Source organism: Papio anubis, chromosome 13 (assembly GCF_008728515.1).
Source record: "Papio anubis isolate 15944 chromosome 13, Panubis1.0, whole genome shotgun sequence".
In the NCBI taxonomy this organism is placed as follows: Eukaryota; Metazoa; Chordata; class Mammalia; order Primates; family Cercopithecidae; genus Papio; species Papio anubis.
Genome location: NC_044988.1, coordinates 75,955,491 through 75,974,997, shown reverse-complemented (window position 1 = coordinate 75,974,997; position 19,507 = coordinate 75,955,491). Strand labels below are relative to the sequence as shown.

The window sequence follows — 19,507 nt, the reverse complement described above, 5'->3', positions numbered from 1 at the left end:
CTGGGCATGATGCTTAACAAGTTTTAGCTGGCTTCCTTGAGTAGCTCTTGAACATGATAATCAGTATTAGGTAAAATAGGAGCAGTTAGAATCAGAGGTCTAAGAAGATTTTAACGGAGTTTCTGATGGATGAGCATGGAACACAGGCATAGGTGATATTCCAAAATCTAGGTGTGCAGTAGGAATCAATGATGGATGTCAAGTATCTACTGGAAAGAGTTCAAGGTTTGGCTCTCATTCCTGATGGGGATGAGGGTTCTGTATTAGTCTATTCTCACACTGCAGATAAAGACATACTAGAGACTGGGTAATTTATAAAGGAAAGAGGTTTAATTAACTCACAGTTCAGCATGGCTGGGGAAGCCTCAGGAAACTTACAATCATGGTGGAAGGGGAATCAAATACCTCCTTTTTCATATGGCAGCAATAAGGAGAAGTGCTGAGCAAAGAGGGAAATGCGGCTTATAAAACCATCAGATCTTGTGAGAACTCACTCACTATCACAAGAACAGCATGAAAGTAACCATCCCCATGATTCAGTTACCTCTCACCAGGTCCCTCCTACAACACATGGGAATTATGGGAACTACAATTCAAGATGAGACTTGGGTGGGGACACATCCAAACTATATCAGGTCTAACAAGGTTAAGGTTCTAATGGCTCCAGGGATCCTGTTAGCCCATAATAGTAACACCTATTAGAAAACATTAACATGTCAGCATCTGTACTTACAGGACCATAATAGTTGCATTTCAGATAATGAATCTTTGCCACTGTGAGACATTCTTTGGGCAGTTTGTAATCTGTGAAGGAATGCAATCATGATCCTTAGTCTGTGGCTTGGTGCCTACTGGGGCTGGATCTTTCTACCTGGCCTTTCCCTGCAAGTGGCAAACCCAACCCACTTGGCCCAAAGAAATCATATTAACAAGGTCTTGGACATTTCAATGTTTTCAAACTTGGTGGGCCAGGTCATCTACATGCAGTCAAGGTTTCTGTGTGAAGCAGCCAACAGAAGGTTTGTTGTTGAGAAGAGAGGAGTTGAGTAATAGGTGAGTATGTGAGGACAGCATGGGGGCATGGGAAAGTAAGTGGGAAGGAGTCCAGTGCAAGTCAGGAATGAGTGAGGGGAGATGGCACTTCTTGGAAACTCAGTAAGTATGTGGGGATGCATGCATGAATAAACCACTCTTTCCAATTTTCCCCAGACTTAGGATGAAGGATTAAGGCTGAAGATCAGTTATTCACACTGAATTCCAGGTTATGGTTGAACTATCAATGGAGATGACTCAATGTTTAGTCCTAAGGTGAGAGGCTACTGCTGCATTGTACCTCTGACCTCAGTTCAAGTTGGTCTTTGGGTGTTGAGTTGTGGGAAGAAAAAGATGTGAGTGGCGGGCTGGAGAGGGCTTTTCAGGGCAATGTTTTTCAGTGCCAGCCCATTTCTGGCAAAAGTATTACTCTCTAGGCAAGTGTCTATTTGCTATGTTGATCCAACACAACATTAACTTCTGAAACAGTTGCATTCGTTTTGCCAATTTTCCAAGTTTAAAACAGGAATGGAGTTAATAAAGTAACAGGCATTTTGGATGGTGAAACTCTAATTTTAAAATGCCCACATGTGTATAATTTTCCACTTTCTTTCTAAATTCCTAATGCTGGAAGGAGTCTTAGAAACCCAAACCTCTTGTTTATAGATGAGAAAACTTAGGTCATGAGAAGTAGACGATTTGCTCAAGGCCACACAGCTAGCTAGGGAAAAGCCAGGGTCAGAATCCAAGATCTGAGGCTTCTGGAAAGTGCCTTTTCTATCCCAATCTTCTAATTTATGAATGGAGACCATTGAGGGTATTTGAGATGCTGCTACAGTATCAAAGGCAACTGGATCCATGTAAAATCATGGTCATCTTTTCAGGGAAGTTTCCAAAAGGTTTGATAAAGCAGTTGGGAGGATCTATCATCATCTGATATTTTACTTTATATTAGCTGTTTTATGCTATGATATTATTTGTCATCATAAGCTGATTCATTCATGTGTTTGTTTTACAAATACTTATGAGAGTTGGCCATGGACCAGCACCATTGTAGAGATGAGGTACTAGTGAGAGAAGATAATAGTGGTGAATGAGGCATCCTAAAACCTTGCCCTCGTGGACCCTTCAGCTTAGTAAAGGATTTGGGTGACTGTTTTGTAAGTCCTGCTTCATTTTACCTATCCAAAGTCCTCTGTTGAACTGTATCTTTACCCAGCCTCCTGTTATGACACTGTATTTGATAAAGACAAACTTTAAGAGGCTGAAACACAACTGGTTCCAAATTTAACCCTTAGTCAAATATTTCGTGGTGAAGCTGCTGTACTATCTCTGAAAACAAAGCAAGAGGAGGTTGAAAAGCCTTAAATGTCAGGAAAGTACAGGAGCTACCTAAAGCAGGAGAGTGATTTATTCAAGGCTTCATAGGTAGGTAAAGTCAGGAAGAGAAGTGGGTTCCTAAACTTATTTTTTTTTTGTTTTTGCTCTGTTACAAAAATGTATTCCTCCAACATTTAAACAATATTCTCAAAATTCAATAACACTTCTAAAAACTTAGAGTATTCCTAACACAGTAGGAAAGCCTACTGAAAGGACCACCATGTCACTTGTTCACATGGAGTGCATTCATTCCTTGTTATCACCCAAGTCCCTGACAAATTGTCCTGTACAAATAGACACTCAATATACAAGTTTAGTGAACCAATGGATGAATGTTATGAGGAATGATATAAGATATTAATTTACATTATTCACTCATAGACATCTACGGAGCACAGTGTGGAAATTTCCTGCAGACTCATTACGCTCCTAGCAGAACTTTGTGTAGGGTTTTTGAAAATTCTGTTCAATTCCATAGGAAAGGGAATTAAAAGCTATTTCTATGTACTCCTCTCCTCTCAGGTGAAACTCAAAATGGGTTTTTGATATAAAGTGCTAGGCTGGTCTCCAGAATATTATGAGTCCCTTTAAATGGACTTTTACCTTCTGAAGGGAGCATGGGAAGAGGGAGATAAAATATCTCCTCTTAAACTCTCATCATTCTGGGAGAAACAGAAGGTTATTTGAAGGAAATGGAGAAATAGTAAAAATGAACTACATTAGTATATTACTATATACAAAACACCTTCCTATCTGCTATCTCATTTAATACTTAAAACAATTGTGTAGGTGCCATTATTATTCCCATATTACAGATGAAGACACTGAGGCATAACAGTATAAGCCTGGAAATGGTAGCACCTGCACTCAAAGAGCATTCTTCTGACTTTAGAACTGGTGCTTTTCAAGTACCTCACCCTTTCTTTGTAAACCTGGTAATATCACAACCACCCGCATGCGTACAGGTTTTCATCTGTGAATCACGAAGCAGGAGGGTTTGTGGCAAACCTGTCTTGAAGATGATGGATGCTGTACATTGGTGCACACTCCCTATTTTAGTTGACAGCATCACCTTGCGGATGAAAATACATCTGGTGTATGTTTTTATTTGTAAATACATGTTTACTCTGTTGATTAGGGATAATGAGCCAAGCTCTCATGCTGTCAGTCAGAATTGTTTGGAGATCGAAACTTCTTTTCCAGAGTTTACTTTTTTTAGTAATCAACTATTAAAATGATCAAATAGTAACATTTACCTGACAAACAAACAGAATGAGAGCTGGTTTGTTGCTGGTCATACTGGTTAAAACTTACAGCAATTTTAGTTTCTTAATTAATATTTTTTCAATAGTGGGAATTAGAATTTATAGCATTTGTGGCTTTGTGGCGAGAAATCAAAGGGCAAAGTGAAATAGTAGCAGCTTAGCAGAATCTCACTGTCTAAAACAAAAGAAGGGTAGGGCCTCAAGTCCGAAGAGCCTGAGGTTCTGCCATTCTAACTTTGAGTAATTTTAAACTCTCTTAGCCTTAGTTTCTCCATCTCTAACATAGAGCAATGCCAAGCTTGTGAGAGGATCATCAAATGCCTGGCAATCTGGGTCCTTATATTTAAGATTTTAAGGGAAAGAGTCTCTGCAGTTAATGACAAGGAATGAAAACCACAAGACAATCATCCATCCAAGTGCACGCAGACAGTCTGTGCCACTCACTCAAAAGATCTAGACACATTTTAGCAGGAATCTCAGCCGATTTAGGTTCTTTTGCTGCTATAGATTTTTGGTAGACAAATAGGTTTTAAAAAATATTTTTTGTTATAGTGGAAAAAACATTGAAAAATAAAAAACACCCTGAATTTTCCTCAACGATTTCTTAAATGACAACATAAAGTTGACAACGGATTTAACAATAAGGGCAATTTATCCTAATTGCTCCGGAAGTGATTATTTAATAGGAAATTTAGCAACCTGTATTATGTTACATGCAATATCCTGATTAAATGTTTCCTTCAGAAGTTCTATTGGGAAAAGTTTTGTGTTTTTTTTTTCAGTTCCTTTTTTTTTTTTTTTCTTGTAAGGGAAAGCCTTCTTGGGCAATCTATGAACAGTCAGAATGGATTTTAAGTAATGTCTCATATTATTCATAGAGTCTGGAAAAAGCCGGCCTACTTCACTCTATCTCACCAGCTTTTTTTGCAGACTGCTCCCTGCCAACCTCCCTCACCGTACACCCTTCCCTCCTCCCCAGCCCAACCCTCACAGCTGAAAGTCTTGAGGGCAAACTTTCAGTTTAAATTTCCCAGCTTTTTGTCAGTTTATGTCAAAGCCCTAGCCACCTCTCCCACTGACTGCAGTGGCTTTGTTTTTTCTTCCCCTCCATTTGCTACTTGTTAGCCTCCGTGTACTGTGTCGGCACACTTACAGTAGGCAGAGCGCTGATGACAGATGGCGGTGGGGGGGGGGGGGGGGGGGGGGGGGGGGGGGGGGAGGGGGGCTGCAATGGCACGATGCCAAGGGATATGCCTCACCACGGGAATGAGCCGCCCAGAAGCTCTCCTTGAAGCCTTGTCCGCTTGGTTTGGTTCTGTGGGCGTGTTTGTATATGCCGGTGCACACGTGGCATGTTTTGTTGTTGTTGTTGTTGTTGCGGTTGTTTTTGTTGTTGTTTGGGCCAGTGACAACAGAGGCCTCGCTGGCTGGCTGCAGCTTTCCACTCTTGGCAGTTTCCAGACTCCCAGACAGGAAATTCTCCCAACGATTGCAGCTGTGAATTGGCCCATTTTTCTGGAAAGAGGATAAAGAAAAGAGTTTTGTGGGATTCTTTGCTTTTCTCGCACAAGCAGGGACGCGTTGAATACAAACAGGAAAACGCGAAGGAGATCAAGGGGTGGGAGGGAAGAAGGAGGGATGGGAGTCATCAGAAATCAGATGAAATTCTGTACTAGTTTCAGGCAAATGTTTGAGACACGCAAATGCAATCGCCTGGGAGCATATGCAGTGCTGTTCTCTCGAACCAGGTGCCAGGCTGCCCTAATGGTGAAACTGCCCTGGGCCCTTATGGGGTTTTAGCAATTCGAACCCCTTTGACAGCCAAGAGGCACTCACTTTCATTCATTCCTTCAATAAATGTTTGAGAGCCGGCTCTGTGACTGGCAGTTTGCTGTGAGGCCAGGGTACACGGGCAGGGAGGGGGAATGAGAAACAAGATCTATCCCTTAGGGAACTAATAATCAGATAGACAAAAAGAAAGGAAGTAAACACACATCACAGTCACACACTCTTGTTAGTGTTCTCCATGCAATTTAATAGGCTACTGTGGCAGAGAAGGAGGAGGATGATATGATGATGAGATGATGATAATTATCACAACTTTTAATGGGCAGTTCTTATGTGCCAAGCACTGTTCTAAAGGCATTTCTCACTTAAACCTCATAAGAACTATGCAGTAAATACTATGAAAACAAGCATTTGGGGGCAGTCAGGAAGGACCTCACTAAGGAAGTGAAATCTGAGCTGAGGTATGAGAGATGCAAAGGAGTCAGCAGCCATTTGAAGAGCCAGGGGAAAGGAACAGCAAGTACAAAGGTCCTGAGGTACGGAAGAGCTTAAGGGTATTCACATCACTGAGAAAAGAGCTATAGGACAGGGGTGTAGAAAGTAATATAGTAGGGAGAAGAAGTTGGGGATATTGGAATGGTGTGAGATAAATTTGAAGAAATAGGCAGGGTTCCAGTCATACAAAGCCTTGTAAGGAACGTGTTCAGGTCAGGGATATGGGAATAGGAAGCCATTGGAGGACTTTGAGCTGGAAGGGGACATGAGTAAAATTACATTTTAAAAAAATTCTCCCTTTCCATTGGGGAGAATGGAATGGATTTGACTGGACAAGTATGGAAGTTGGAGTATAGGAGGCTATTACTGATAAGAATTGATGATGGTATGAATTACAATAATGGCTGAGGACATGGAGAAGTAGAGGGATTAGGTCTCTATGTTGGGGGTGGACCCAAAAGGAAGTGCCCATCAACTGGATGCAGGCACTCTGGCTCCTGCCCCTGGATGGCAAATGGTGCCATTCTCTGAGAAACAAAGTGCTGATGATGGACCAGGGGCTCCTTCCTTAGCACACACAGCAAGTGCATACCGCATTGTACACTGGAAAGAGTAGTGTCCAGAGAGGAAAACTAAGGCCTGCAGATGAGGAGGAAATACCATCCACTGAGATGAATAAAGATCATATCATATCAGGAAAGAAAATAATTTCCCAAGGTTTGTGAAGTGAGGTTCTACACTTTAGCTTCTCTCCTTTGTCTTACTTGATCTTTCCTATAGTACTGCGATGTAATTATGAGGATCTCAATTTTATAGATGGAGGAAATAAGACCCACAGGAATGAACTGACTTCTTGTGGACACACAGCTAGTAATCCTAGTTATGTGATCTCAGCTCACTGCAACCTCCACCTCCTGGGTTCAAGCAATTCTCCTGCCTCAGCCTCCCCAGTAGCTGGGATTACAGGCACATGCCACCACGCCCAGCTAATTTTTGTATTTTTAGTAGAGACGGGATTTCACTGTGTTGGCCAGGCTGTTCTTGAACTCCTGACCTCGTGATCCACCCACCTCAGCCTCTCAAAGTGCTAGGATTACAGACATGAGCCACCAAACCTGGCGTTATTGCTAATATTAATTGAAAGCTTGTGTTGCACCAAACGCCGTTCTATGTACTTAACACATACTGAGTCTTCATAATAATGTAAGGTAGGTTCTACTCTTATTCCATTTTGCAGAGGGAAAATTGAAATATATAAAGTTTAAACAACTTGTTCAAAGTTATAAAAACAGAACTGTGTTTAAAACCTGGGAGTTCAGTTCCCTGATCTGAGCTCTTAACCACCATACTATACTAAGCATACTTAAATGAGGACTCTGAATTTAAAACCTCTTTAGACTCTAAAATATCTCCTTAATGCTACTTTTGATTATTACTCTTCCCCTGCAGTGGATTTGTGTATTTGGGGCATTTTCAGCATTGTCTTAGGCAGCTGGATACTCACTTCTCAAATATTTGCCTGCAAAGGCTATACAGCGCTGTGACACGACAACTGAAGAAAGACTACACTCCGAAGTGATGTAACTTGTAGGCAGCTCTGTGGAGCAATGGATGGTGCATTGGAGTTCTAGTGGTGAAGTGATGTAGCTTTCAATCCCGTTTTATAATAAGAAAAGAAAAAAAAAATAGAACCTATATAATAGTTTGGTCTACATATAACTTATTTATTGGATTTTTTTTTTCTTTTCTGAGTTGATACATATGTCATGGAATGCCCCTTTTATTTTCTTGAAAGTCCTAGAGCCAAGTAGGTAGGCAGAAAGGCACCCTATCTGTTATCAATTAACTGATATCATTATTTCAGTTTCATTTTCATATCTCTTAAAATATGACCTGTATATACAACAAAGACAAAATAATTCGACCAAAAACAATCCGCATGTGTACCCCAACAAGGTCCTATAGATCATCTGGGCAACATCTTGAATGTACTTCATGTCACATTTATTCATTGAGGGCATGATAGGAGAGAGATTATTTTAACTTTAATTTGTTCATATGTATCTCATCAAGGTTTTTTTTGGCTCAAGTTACACCAGCAGTCAGAAAGCAAAGATGAACACGCATTCTGGCATTGCACAAGCTTTCAGTAAGCTGCTCAGTTCCTGAGTAGGTTTGAAACAAGCACAGGCTTTTGTTTGCTGTTTGGTTTTGTTTAAGGTAATGGTTAGATAAATAACCATAGGACCGGGTCTTCATTCTGAAATGCTCTAAATTGATATCTCATACTCAGATGGTGGCGAACAGCTGCCTCGCCAGGTTAGTTGTTCCGAAGATGAAGTGAGACAATTTCTCAATTTTGGCCACCATCCAATCAGGTAGCAAAGATAAGACAGGCAAAATGGTGACTCCATATTTCTCAAAAGTACTGTGCAACATTGGTGTTATGCTATGTCTAAAATGCACTGCTTGGTGAGGTTTAGGGAATGTTGCAGTCTATTTCTGCCATGTATTGGCATATTAGAAGCTCTAATAAGCACCATAATAAAGAAGTCTTTTAATATTGCCAATGTTGTATTTTCCAAACTGTCTATTGTCATCAATGCTAATGGTCAGCAGTGAGACTGATATTCCAGCCAGATTATTCTTTAGCCCATATAAGGTATACTGAGACTAAATCCCTCGTAGGTAAAGCTCTAAGAGAAAAAAAAAGTAGTGTCTAGAATAAGGTGTTTCCAGTCAAATGACTAGGAGCCCATGTCCTGGCTTAGTCTATTGGCAATTCTATAATTTGAGGCAACCATTGTTAAATTCTTTGAGTTGTTTTTTATCTGCAAATGAGAAATACATCTTTCCTCAAAGGGTAGTTGTGTTTTTTTAATCCATTAGTGAATTCATACATTTAACAATATTTATTAAATATCCTCCCAGTGTTAAATATTGTACTGTTGACTGGGAATTCACGATTTAACCAGCTCAGCTGGAATTGAATTCTTTACTCATTGGAAATCCCTGATCCACTCTTGCACCTATATCATCCTGGAACATCAGTTACTTATCCTATTTTTGCTATTACATAGGAAGAAAGATTCACCAGCAAGCCGGGTCTGTGCCAGACCAGGCCAGATGTTTTTCAGAACCTCCAAGCAGAAAGGAATGTCACTCACAGCCTGGATGGGAAACGTAAAATGTGCTAAGAAAAGACAAGCTATTTGTCAAGGCTTCTCCTACAAGAATTTAAAAAATGCTATTTTGACTTCTACCCTTTGTTCTGCTTTAGAAAAAATTCCTGGTGCTTTCAACCTTTGTTCTTTCTATTTGAGTAATTCATTTTTAAGAGTCAACACCTGGCCGGGCGTAGTGGTTCATGCCTGTAATCCCAGAATTTTGGGAGGCCGAGGTGGGTGGATTACCTGAGGTCAGGAGTTCGAGACCAGCCTGGCCAACATGGTGAAACTCTGTCTCTACTACAAATACAAAAATTAGCTGGGCGTGGTGGTGGCGGGCGCCTGTAATCCAAGCTACTTGGGAGGTTGAGGCAGGAGAATTGCTTAAACCCGGGAGGCAGAGGTTGCAGTGAGCCAAGATCATGCCATTGCACTTCAGCCTGGATGACAAGAGTGAAGAAAGAAGGAAGAAGAAGATGGTCCAATTGTACCTTGTGTTGCTATTACAGGTCCCCAGGTGGAGAAAATGGTTTTATCCCCTTACCTCCTCCTTCTTTCCTACTGCTCTTTTAGCCTTGAAAAGGAGTTCTACATTTTAAGTGAGGCCACCCTAAGGGAAATCACTGAATTAGCTGTGCAGTCCATGCAAGGCCTGGCTAGCTACACAAAGGGGGCTCATGGACCATCTTGCTTTTGCCTATGGGACAGATTTCTCATTTACATTTCCAAGAAGTTAGCGCAATAAATTCAGAAGCACTCATAACTCTGCCTTGCACAGAGCTTCTGGCTCACAGATCCAGGGGAACTTGTAATACTTGCTGGAATTGGGGTGGGTGCAAGAATTATAAACAAAAACATATCAAACCACTTCACTTGTGTGAATATCCATAGGGAGATCAAGCGGATCAAAAAAGATGAATGTACTTGGAAATTAGGTGAGAATACAAAGTCTAGCAACTTTTTGGCCTTTTGTTGTACACTGCTGCAAAACAGGGTTTCTGAAGCTCAGCATGATTGGCATTTGGGGTATGATAATTCTTTGTTATGAAGGAGCTGTCCTGTGCGTGGTCAAATGTTCAGCAGTATCCCTGATTGCTACATGCCAGTAGCAACTCTTCCTAGACACTGTCAAATATCCCCAGGGGCCAGAAGCAAAACTGTTTCCAGTTCAAAACCACTGTTCAAAAGTAATAATTTCTTACAAATTTTGGTGCAATGGACTCCTTTGGCAATCTGGAGAAGATGGTTAATTCTTTCTCAAATTAATGTTTTTAAATGGATAAAAATAAAATACATAGGATAACAAGGAAAAGTATTAATCTTAAAGTTATCAAAATTATGTTTAAAAAACACAAAATTGTGCCATAATCATTTATAGAGTGATTGGACTGAAATCAAAGTAGGCATCCTAGTGTAGCTTAGGTTATCAACAGACCTGCTGGGCTCTGGTGATGGTAGTGACTGTGGCAGTGTTGGCAATTGGCTCAGTCAACAACTTGCTGCCCACCTGAGCAAGTAATCTGATTCCTCTGCACCTCATAGGCTTATCTATAAAGTGATAGGCTCCACTTGGATCAGAGTTTATTAAATCTCTGCAGCTAGTTGATATATTTTAAGCCACTGTAACATATACGAACCTCATTTAGGCTAACAGAATCTCTCGAAGTGAGTATTATTATGCCCATTATAAAAGTAAAGAAATTGAGACAGAAAGAGAGGTTAGGTTGTTTAACTGGACAGGTGGTTAATGGTACAGTCAAGTAAGATTGTTGGAACCAAGAACTGGGCTTTTTTTGCTTGTTTATTTGTTTTTTATCCAGGAATCTTAGCAAATGCCAGGAATGTAACAGGTACCCAGTTAATGTTGAATGCATGAAGAAGAAAATGAATGCATTCATAAATCACCAACTTTCATTTTCAGTGTTGAATCAACCCATTTATCTCTTAACATCATACTTCTAAGGCAAAGAGTTGTCCAGATATGGTTTAATTTGCTTACTTATTGTGTAATGCCAATGTACTCGGTCATAAATGACACAAATACACACACACACACATGCACGCACACACGAGTTCCTTTCCTTGTGGGTCTTTTGGATCCCATGGGATAGAGAAGAATTTCATCTAGGAGTATCTTGAAGCTCACTCAGAGCCTGAACCAGTTTTTTGTTGTTTATTTTAAAAATTTTAAGTTCCGGGGTACGTGTGCAGGATGTACAGGTTTGTTACATAAATAAATGTGTGCTATGGTGGTTTGCTGCACCTATCAACCCATCGCCTAGGTATTAAGCCCAGCATGCATTAGCTAATTTTCCTGATGTGCTCCCTCCCTCCCACACTCCCCTGCCCTGACAGGTCCCAATGTATGTTGTTCCTCTGCCTGTGTCCATGTGTTCTCATTGTCCAGCTCCCACTTATAAGTGAGAACATGCAGTGTTTGGTTTTCAGTTCCTGTGTCAGTTGCTGAGGAAGATGGCTTCCGGCTCTATCCATGTCCCTGCAAAGGATATGATATATTCATTGTTATGACTGCATAGTATTTCATGGTGTATTTGTACCACATATTCTTTATCTAGTCTATCATTGATGGGCATTTGGGTTGATTCCATGTTTCTGCTACTGTGAATAGTGCTGCAATGAACATACGCATGCATGTATCTTTGTAACAAAATGATTTATATTCCTTTGGGTATATACCCAGTAATCCTATTGGTCAATGGTCAAATGGTATTTCTGCTGAACCAGTTGTAATACTGTTAGCAAGATAAATTCTGCCAGACCATTTCCCCTGTGGTGTTCCTATCCTGCTGAAGTGAAGTTTCTGATAAAGTGACTAGGCCTGTGAGCACATAGTCATGGAAACTGTAGCAAAGAAACTGCCTAACAGACACTGGGGAGGGCAAGAGTGGCCAAGCTAAAAAGGGAAATCAAGACAGGGTTTTATTTGAGGATTATTCTCACTTGAAATCTAGCTTTTCAAGAGGGAGCTAGTAAGAGGGAGCCCAGATCAGCTACAGGACAAACAGAGGATCTTCTCTCTTGTTTTGTAGAAAATAAATGAGCTTGATTATGGGCTTAGAGCTTCAGAGTTGTGGTGTGTGAGGCACACATGAATTAAAGAGTAAGTGGCCATAAAGATTCTTCTGGTGGGTTTCAGTTCTTGCTCGGTGATGGTGACCAAGACCCCACTTTCCTGGGCTGCAGTGATTTCTTTTGCAAATTATGGTGACTAACTGCAGGTTGTAATTCAAAGGCTTACAGATAGGAATTGTAAATGAGTGAAGCTTAAGACAAAAGGGAGTACTGATGACTTGCAGCCAATCAAGTCATCTCTTCTAAAAGAAGCTCCACCGCTCAATTCTAGTCTATTATTGCCACGCTAGAATGTGGGCAGTATATTGCCAGATCTTCCAGACTTTTTAAAGCCCTGAAATTTGAGTGTGAAATGTTGATGATTCAAAGCTTTAATGACATGGTGCAGGCCAGATTTGATCCCAGGATGGCCATGGATGATCTATAAAGTCTGGCAGAATTAACAATCCCATTAGTACAAGTAGATATGCTAATTGTGAAATTTTAAAAATTTACATGTTATAGTGCTTTACAGTTTGCAAGTCACTTTCATGATTTTATCAGTCTCATGAAAACCCTGTGAAGTGCTGTTATCCCTATTTTGCAAAGGAGAAACCTTAAGTTCAGAAATGTTAAGTGACTTATTCACAAGTTACAGAGCAAGAAAATGCAGAACCTAGATTCATCCTCTAGTCTTGGACACCCCAGCATTCCTGCCAACAATATTGTCCTGTCCCCAAACACAGATCTTTGTCATCCCATTTAGCAGCTCTGGAGGTCAAATAAAGGAAACATCACCACTCCAACCAATGGTCTGAGAAAGTCTGTTCTTACAACAGGAAAGGGTTTTGAGAGGATCCTCATAAGGAAGGAATACTGAATCTCCATTCTTGTACCAGTTCAATTTCAAACTGATGAACACTTAAAAATATGTGGTTTTTTTTTTTTGCTATTTCAAAATGTTTCAATGTAATTTATCATAATAAAATAAATTTATATTATTGCTTTATTATAGGTTTTGAACATTTGCTTTTAATGAAGTTGAACATCTTTTCAAAATCTTATAAGCCATTTGTATATTCTAAGAAGAAGCCTGCTTGGGATCTTTATCCATTTTCCTATTGGATTGTTAATCTGCTTTTTCTTGTTGAATTATAAGAGCTTTTTATATGTTAAGGAAACCAGATCACTTGTAGGTCATATGTGTTACAATTTATTTTTTCCAGCTTGTCATTTGTTAAATCTTTCATGTTTTTTAAAGACCTATTTTTCAATGTTTTAAAAATCAAGATGGCTCTTCAAGATTACCCTGATTATGTGGCTGCTGCTGCTGAAAGTTGAGTTTGTGCAACTTCACTAAAGAGCTTCTGCTTATCATCACAAGGGGATAGTGTAATCTTCTCAACAGGACCTGGTTTATACCACTGTGAGTCATTCAAATTACTGGAAAAACTGACTGACCACTGGAAATTATTGTCTTATTTCCTATAACCCTCAAAGGAATTGGGGGCATTGTAGAGGGAATGTTTCTCATTCTCTCTGTATTCAGACATTGTCCTGACTGACTTCAAGGCTTTGACTCTGAGAGAAAAACTAAAGACAATTCCAAAGCAAAAAAGTTTCCTAAGTTATTTTAAGTTCATGAAAAATGAAGTTAAACAGCTGCAAGTTGTGATCCTACTTATTCATTACAAGAATTCCTCTTCCTAAATGTAAGCCCACTTTTTCTGATATATGTGATGTAAGCACATTTTGTCTGATATGTGCAAATTTATCAGAGAGCTCATACCTTCAGCCATCATTATTTGGTTCACAAGCCACTCAGTAACGTCCTTTTGGCACCCCGAGCCAAAGAAGAGAGGACTGCCATTAATCAGACAGACAAATACGTTGACAAGAGAACTCAACTTTGGCCTAAATCAGTGGAAACAAAGCTCACATACAGTCACTGAAGTAAAAAAGGTGCCATGTTTTTGTTCTGAGCCAGGTTGCATAAGACAAGACACAAAAACAAGCCTTTCAATATAGACACTGTTCATTCAAAAATCACTTTGTATCAAGTTGTCAGATTCACCATCTGAAATAGCATCAGATGTATAGCTACAAAGGGAAGGCCACATTTCTTTCAGGGTGACTATAGCTACCAAACCAGAGAGTCCTGGCAATGTAAAGACCAGGTTTAACCAAAGGAGAAAGGTGGCAGGGCATACACTGGTCCACCCGGGGCATTTGCCTCTAGTTTTCTTCCCACTTCTGGTTGTCAGTATTTGTATACAGTAAGAAATAGAATGTACTGAGTTGTACAGTTTTTGGCTTTTCTAGCTTAACCAGAGATCAAAACAGGGCACCACTAACTGAGGTAGAGTGACCAACTCTCTGTTTCCCCAGGACTGTCCTCATTTTAGCACGGAAAGTGCAGTGTCCTGGGAAACTCCTTGGTTCCAGGCAAACCAGAACATTTGGTCATTTTAGATCTTGGTCTTTACCTGCTGATTTTTTCTCTAGTCTTGTTATTCCACAGAGGAATAAAATAAGAGAAAATGGCCTTACATTTAGGAGGAGGAATTCTTGTAATGAATAAGTCGGATCACAACTTCTGGAGTGAGAAATGCTAGAACAAGATGTGAAAGACCATAGTCTCAGAAAGAGAAAATAACATTTTCGAGGTCATTCTAGTTCTATGATTCCTGGATTCTGCAATGCTACCTCTATCATCTTGAGATAGTTGAGCTGTAAGTAAAACAATCTTTATTGCCATTTATCAAATAATTACTATGAACCAGGCACTGCGTTAACTCTAATTCTATTCTCATGACAACCTTAGGAAAGAGATATTATTAGATATAATTTATAAGTGAGGAAACAGGCCCAGTTGTTCAGGTAACAAATGGTGAAGACGGGATTTGAATTTAGGTCTGTGTAGTTAAAAGGCTTGTGCTCACATTCATTGTGCCCTTGTCTTCCATTACCCACAAATAGTTATGAAGCATTACTCTTGCCGTTTCCCTGATAGGAGATTGTCCCTACTGCCTATGCTGCAAGTGATCCCTGGAGACCAGAGAAATTGTAATGCTAACAACATGCACTTACATAATATATTTTACATTCCAAATACTTTTACAAGTGGTCCTTGACTTATGATAGTTCAACTTATGATTTTTTGACTTTTCAATGAGTTTATTGGAGTATTGAAGACATTTTCAACAGGATATTTTTGATTTATGATGATGGGTTTATTGGGACATAATCCCATCACATGTCAAGAAGCATCTGCACTTCTATTTTCTACTATTATCATCCAAAAGGAACTGGGAAGTGGCTGATATTGGTTTTATCTCTATTTGTAAGAGTTAGGAAAGAGTGGTGTGTATGAGCATGACCAGTTGTTGATGGGTACACGGGGATTAATGGTAAAATTGGACTCTTGGCTATGGTTCATGATCCTAACTCCTGAATAGCATGTCTAGTTGGTAAAGATCGAGGAATATTGTGATTTTCCTAGTTGTCATCAAAGACCCCCAAAGGGAATTTGTTCAACTTTGTTACCTCCACTTTTCTGTCTTCTTCACTAGGCTGTGAGCTCCAGAGAAGGCAGGTATCTGTCTATTGTTTCTTGATGTCCAGAATCTGGCTCATAGAGTCTCAATACACATTGGATAAATAAATGAGTACCCTCCATATACCCTTCTCTTAATTTGATAGTGGTTATCGTTACCAATTCCCATGCCACCGTACCTTCTTTCAAACTGTTCTTCTTTTAAACTCCCCTCATTCTCAAATCCTCAAATATCACCTTTACCAGGCAGCTCTCCCAGCCCTTCCAGTTGCTAGTGTTCTCTTGAATATGCAGAAGCCCCATCTCCCTGCCAGTTCCCCTTCTTTTGTTGCACTTACCCCGTCTCTCTTTTGTTATAGTGATTTTTAACTTACATAAGCCAAAAGGGAATAGTGGGGACTGTGGCTAACTAAAGGATAACTCTTCCATCTAAAAGTAGCATTGCTACTAAATTTTAGCCCATTATTGTTATTAATAACGTGGGTCCAATGCTGTAAGATTTTTCAGATTTTTATTTAATGGAATCTGAATTTGAGTTTTAAGTGTTGAAACTCTTTCAGAGTTTTAAAAGCACACAATGCAGGGCAGGTTTAACTCCAGGATGGCCAGAATTCCAGTTTCAACCATTCAGTGAATATAGCAGATGTGTTTATTGTCTGTGAAATTATATTTTAGTTAACATTTAAGAGTACGTTATAGATTGCAAATCTCTTTCATGATTTTATATGAGTTTTGTGAAAATCTTGAGGTACTGTTATCCCTGTTTTACAGAAGAGAAAACTAAAGCTCAGGAATGTTAAGCTACTTATATGAGGTCATGCAGCAAGAAAGTGGCAAAATATGGACACGTTCTCCAGTCTTGACACTTCCACCTCTTCTGCCAACCATATTGTCTTATTCTTCTCTTCCTGAACATGTTAAGGGCAGACACCTATCTGACCCTTTACTGTCTTTCTTACAGTAGTGTTTTATACAGGTGCTCAATGTGTGTTTGTTTGCATGAAATAAAGAAAATACATAGACACACTTAGAAGTAGGAAAACAGCCAGTACAGATGATGTTTCTCTTTTTATCCCAATGAACCAGTTGTGCTATAATTTTTTACGAGTATTTTCTATGGTGTAGGAATTCACAATCAGAATTCAACCATTTCATTTCTTGGTGCAGTTCTTACAAATTCTCATAACTCCCATGCACATTGTACATACTCAAAAGTGTTTCAGTAAATATGTATTGATTAGCTCTTCCTAGACTTCCTTATGAAGTATTCGAGAGAGTGTGTGTGTGTCTGTGTGTATGTCTGAGAGAGAGAGAGAGAGAACTAGGTGAGTGTTATGGAATTAGGTAACTAAAAAAGATAAGTAAGTGGTCTCTATTTTCCACAAGTTTATATTTAATGGGAGTTTCTCATATGTAGACAAGGGGAAAATAGTGCCATTTTAAAGAAAAGGAAGACTGGGAGCAGAGTAGATCTTAATTTATCATTAGACATTTATTTGATTTCAACTCAGCCCAAATATCATAGTCTCTGTCTTCAAATGATTTTCAATCTAGGCAGAAGACAGATTTCTACATGTTCTCTCTCTCTCTCTCTCACACACACACTCACACACACACACACACTCTTACTCACAGTCACTGTTACACTCAGCTGTAACTATTTTTACTTATTTTTAAACCTAAGGTGATTTAGGGCCATTTCATTATCTTTTGTTTTCTATCACTTTTTAGACACAATTAAATATTTCTCACAAATAAAGGTCATTTTTAAAGCCCAAATAGTTTCTCTTCTTTCTAGGCAACCATTCTCTGATGTAATTTATGTTTTTTGTTGCTTAGCTACTTGAAAAAAAAAAAAAGGGCAACTTGCCCCATTTTCATGGAAGAAAGGCTCCTTGGTGCTTTCATTTGCATGATACCAGGAACTGTTACAGTCTGAATCTGAATCAAAATCACTCTGCCCCTAGGAGATGCTCCGTATTCTAATGAGTGCCTTCCTATTCCCCAGACACATGTTCTTACCTTTTCCCTGTGGGCCAGGAGAGCTGCACTTTTTATATTTTCTAGACCCTCCAAACCAGCCCCAGGTGAACTGGGCCTCTCTTCCTGTTGCCTGAACCAGTGAGTAAACCCTTGGATCATGAGTTCACTGTGGCTTGGATTCCAGGACCTCCACCAAGCCCAGGGACTCTGGGAAGAAACCAGAAACTCTGGGTCTTAGGACTTCAGTCAACACCTCAAAAGACAAAAGAGTCCAACAACAGCCTCTGCAGGCACTGTTAGATATAAGGAGTGAGATGTCGATTGGTTGGTTCACATGTAACTCCTACATTTGGGCTAAGATGAAGACAGTTTGCGATTCATCAGAAGGGCTTGTTCTTTCTTTATGATATAGGATGGCTGTACCCTACCTATGTCTCCCTGTGGGCTCAGCTTCATGGGGTCTCCTCTTAATGAGATCTTAAAGGGACTTTTGTAATGATTTTATGCTACTGAGGAGTTGAAGGAAAAATACTAAAAACTGTGGATCTAAGACAACATCAGGCCTTGGAAATTTGCCTCTACCACTGTTATTTTGAAATTTAAATACAAATCTGAAAAACCATTTTCTTCTACTCAAAAATACAGATAATCAGGACAATCACTGAATGACCTGAGGTTGTGTCATTCAGGCCAGGTGTCTGCTTTCAATACATATTGTTTGACCTCAGATTTTTGTTTTAAAATTTCCATTATAAACACTAGGTGATATTCAAGATAAGGCTCATTGAACCAGGACAAGATAATAGCATTGGCATGACACTTACTAGAAAAACCTGAAAAATTTAGTAATTTATATACTTAGAATAAAAATAATTTGCTACTTTAATGCACATTATAATGGTAATGGTTTGGTGTGGTGGATTTTCTTATAACAGGCAATAGCTATGTCATTTTGATAAAATATGTGGTAGATTTAGTTTTCATGCCAAAAACAAAAACACAGAACAACCCCCACTTCCCCACAAAACCCTAATGATGATGCCCATAGAATATAAATGATTCTTCTCCAAATGTCTGCTTTTTCGTTTGTTGGTGAGGGGTACAAATGCCCCCTCACTTTCCTTCTCATTGTCCCCACCCCAATTTCACCATTATTGTAGAGGCAGAGACAGGGAGGTGAGATGGAAAGAGTTCAGACAGACTTGTCCTGCCCCTTGTTAGTGGTGCGACATTAGGCAATTTCTTTGAGAACAATAATACTTCCAGCACAAGTTGTGAGAATTGTAAGAAGGTAAAATGCCTTACCTCATGCCCAGTGTAGGATGGACCCCATTACCCAATTTCAGGTTCCCTTCACTTTCCCAGGAGGCCACCTGTGTCATCTCTTCTGCTTTTTTCCCACAAAGATCCTGCATGTTGTCTCAGGATGTACCTCTGAATGGCCTCTCTTGCCTGACAGTGACCATAATGACCATAGAGATGGGAGGGAGGGAAATCTTCCCTTCCAGAAATTCTTCAGTGGGCTGTCTGGATGAACTTTTACTTATAGAGCATCTCTGCTTCTTGCTATTCTAGACATAAAGCCAAATGCGGAAGGTGAAGAGTTCAGAAATCAGTAGACAGCCCCATGAAAGGAGGTGTGAGATACTGAGTGAGAACATAGGCTGATATATTGCTATGGTTTGCATTCCAGCTCTGTTACTTAATATCTGTGATGTCTTGAGCAAGACCTTTCTCTTAGGGGTCTTAGTTTGCCATCTGTAAAATGG

The 19,507-nt window shown here is 39.7% G+C and overlaps 1 protein-coding gene across 2 annotated transcripts in view; it reads right to left on the bottom strand.

Annotated features, from left to right (window-relative positions):
- LOC110741372 (E3 ubiquitin-protein ligase COP1-like) overlaps positions 1-5,845 on the bottom strand; it is a 58,338-nt gene extending 52,493 nt beyond the window's left edge. Inside the window, exon 1 of one of the 2 annotated variants that reach the window (XM_021927298.2) lies at positions 4,937-5,845. In XM_021927298.2, coding sequence (XP_021782990.2) covers positions 4,937-5,326 — 390 coding nt within the window. In that variant the 5' untranslated portion in view covers positions 5,327-5,845. The remainder of the gene's footprint in view (positions 1-4,936) is intronic. The other variant, XM_021927297.2, reaches the window with a different exon arrangement.
- Positions 5,846-19,507: the final 13,662 nt, after the last annotated feature.